This window comes from Morone saxatilis, unplaced genomic scaffold (genome assembly GCF_004916995.1).
Source record: "Morone saxatilis isolate NCDOM2014 unplaced genomic scaffold, NCSU_SB_2.0 Contig23, whole genome shotgun sequence".
Taxonomy (NCBI): domain Eukaryota; kingdom Metazoa; phylum Chordata; class Actinopteri; family Moronidae; genus Morone; species Morone saxatilis.
In genome coordinates this window covers 14,665,957-14,666,859 of record NW_023339796.1, presented here as the reverse complement: position 1 = coordinate 14,666,859, position 903 = coordinate 14,665,957, and the positions used below count along the sequence as shown (strand labels likewise).

The following is a 903-nucleotide window of genomic DNA, read 5'->3' as shown; positions in this document are numbered from 1 at the left end:
TACCGGCCTGCGCCACGTCATTAATCTCTGTCAATCAATACTTCGATCAGGTTTATCACTAAGCGCATAAATGCAAAACCATACAGTCCGTGGGAAAACAAAGTTTATCCGTGAGGAACTCCTGTATCCGGAATCTGATACTGACTATATTATACACATATTCCGTCAGGCCGTCACCTGTCTGACTGTCACACGCGGACAGGTGCACGCGAGCTGCACGCGCGCGCCCGCCTACAAACGTCATAGGCACTATATAACATATTTACATTTTCTCAAAACTGAATGATACCCAGGGTCCTAAAAGTGTGAGATATCCGGTGTGAGACATTGTGTTTTCTCCAGCCGGGTTTTCCTCTCAGTGAGGAAGACTATTAAGAAAACTCTGCTCGTACCCGCCCCTCATTTTAAATAGACGGAGGCGCGCGCCCATCCCTCTGACACGCGGCTCAGCCTGCTCTTAGTGGAAGCGCTGTTGGACCAGAGATGAGATACAGCCCTGGAGAGCTCCCATCCACATCAATGCAGAAAGCGCCACGGCGCCGCGGAGACGCTCGGTTCTGTACCTTCCTCGGAACATCAGAACTGATCTATAGCACGCTGGATTGATCGGAGAATTTGAATCAATGGATTGGCATTCAAACGGTTTGGTCATTTTATCGCTCCAGGAGGGCTAGAGGGGTGAGAGAGAGCGCGCGTCCCTGAGTGAGCGTGAGAGTCAGGAGTGAGAGACCGGGGGAGAGGGTGGGGAGGGTGGGACAGGGGAACATATATCCTTTCAGCTATGGAGCTCACCATGGAGAATCTTCACAGCGTCTCCTCGCACTCCCAGGCGGGAGACCTCATGAGCTCTCCGCACGCGCGGCCGTCGCCGTCCCCCAGCTCCACTCCCCGGGATCTGCTCTC

The 903-nt window shown here is 53.4% G+C and overlaps 1 protein-coding gene across 1 annotated transcript in view; it reads left to right on the top strand.

The window, feature by feature from the left end:
* The first annotated feature begins 781 nt into the window (after window positions 1-781).
* onecut3b (one cut homeobox 3b) overlaps window positions 782-903 on the top strand; it is a 10,892-nt gene continuing 10,770 nt past the window's right edge. The window contains exon 1 of the mRNA XM_035671210.1: window positions 782-852. Coding sequence (XP_035527103.1) covers window positions 782-852 — 71 coding nt within the window. The remainder of the gene's footprint in view (window positions 853-903) is intronic.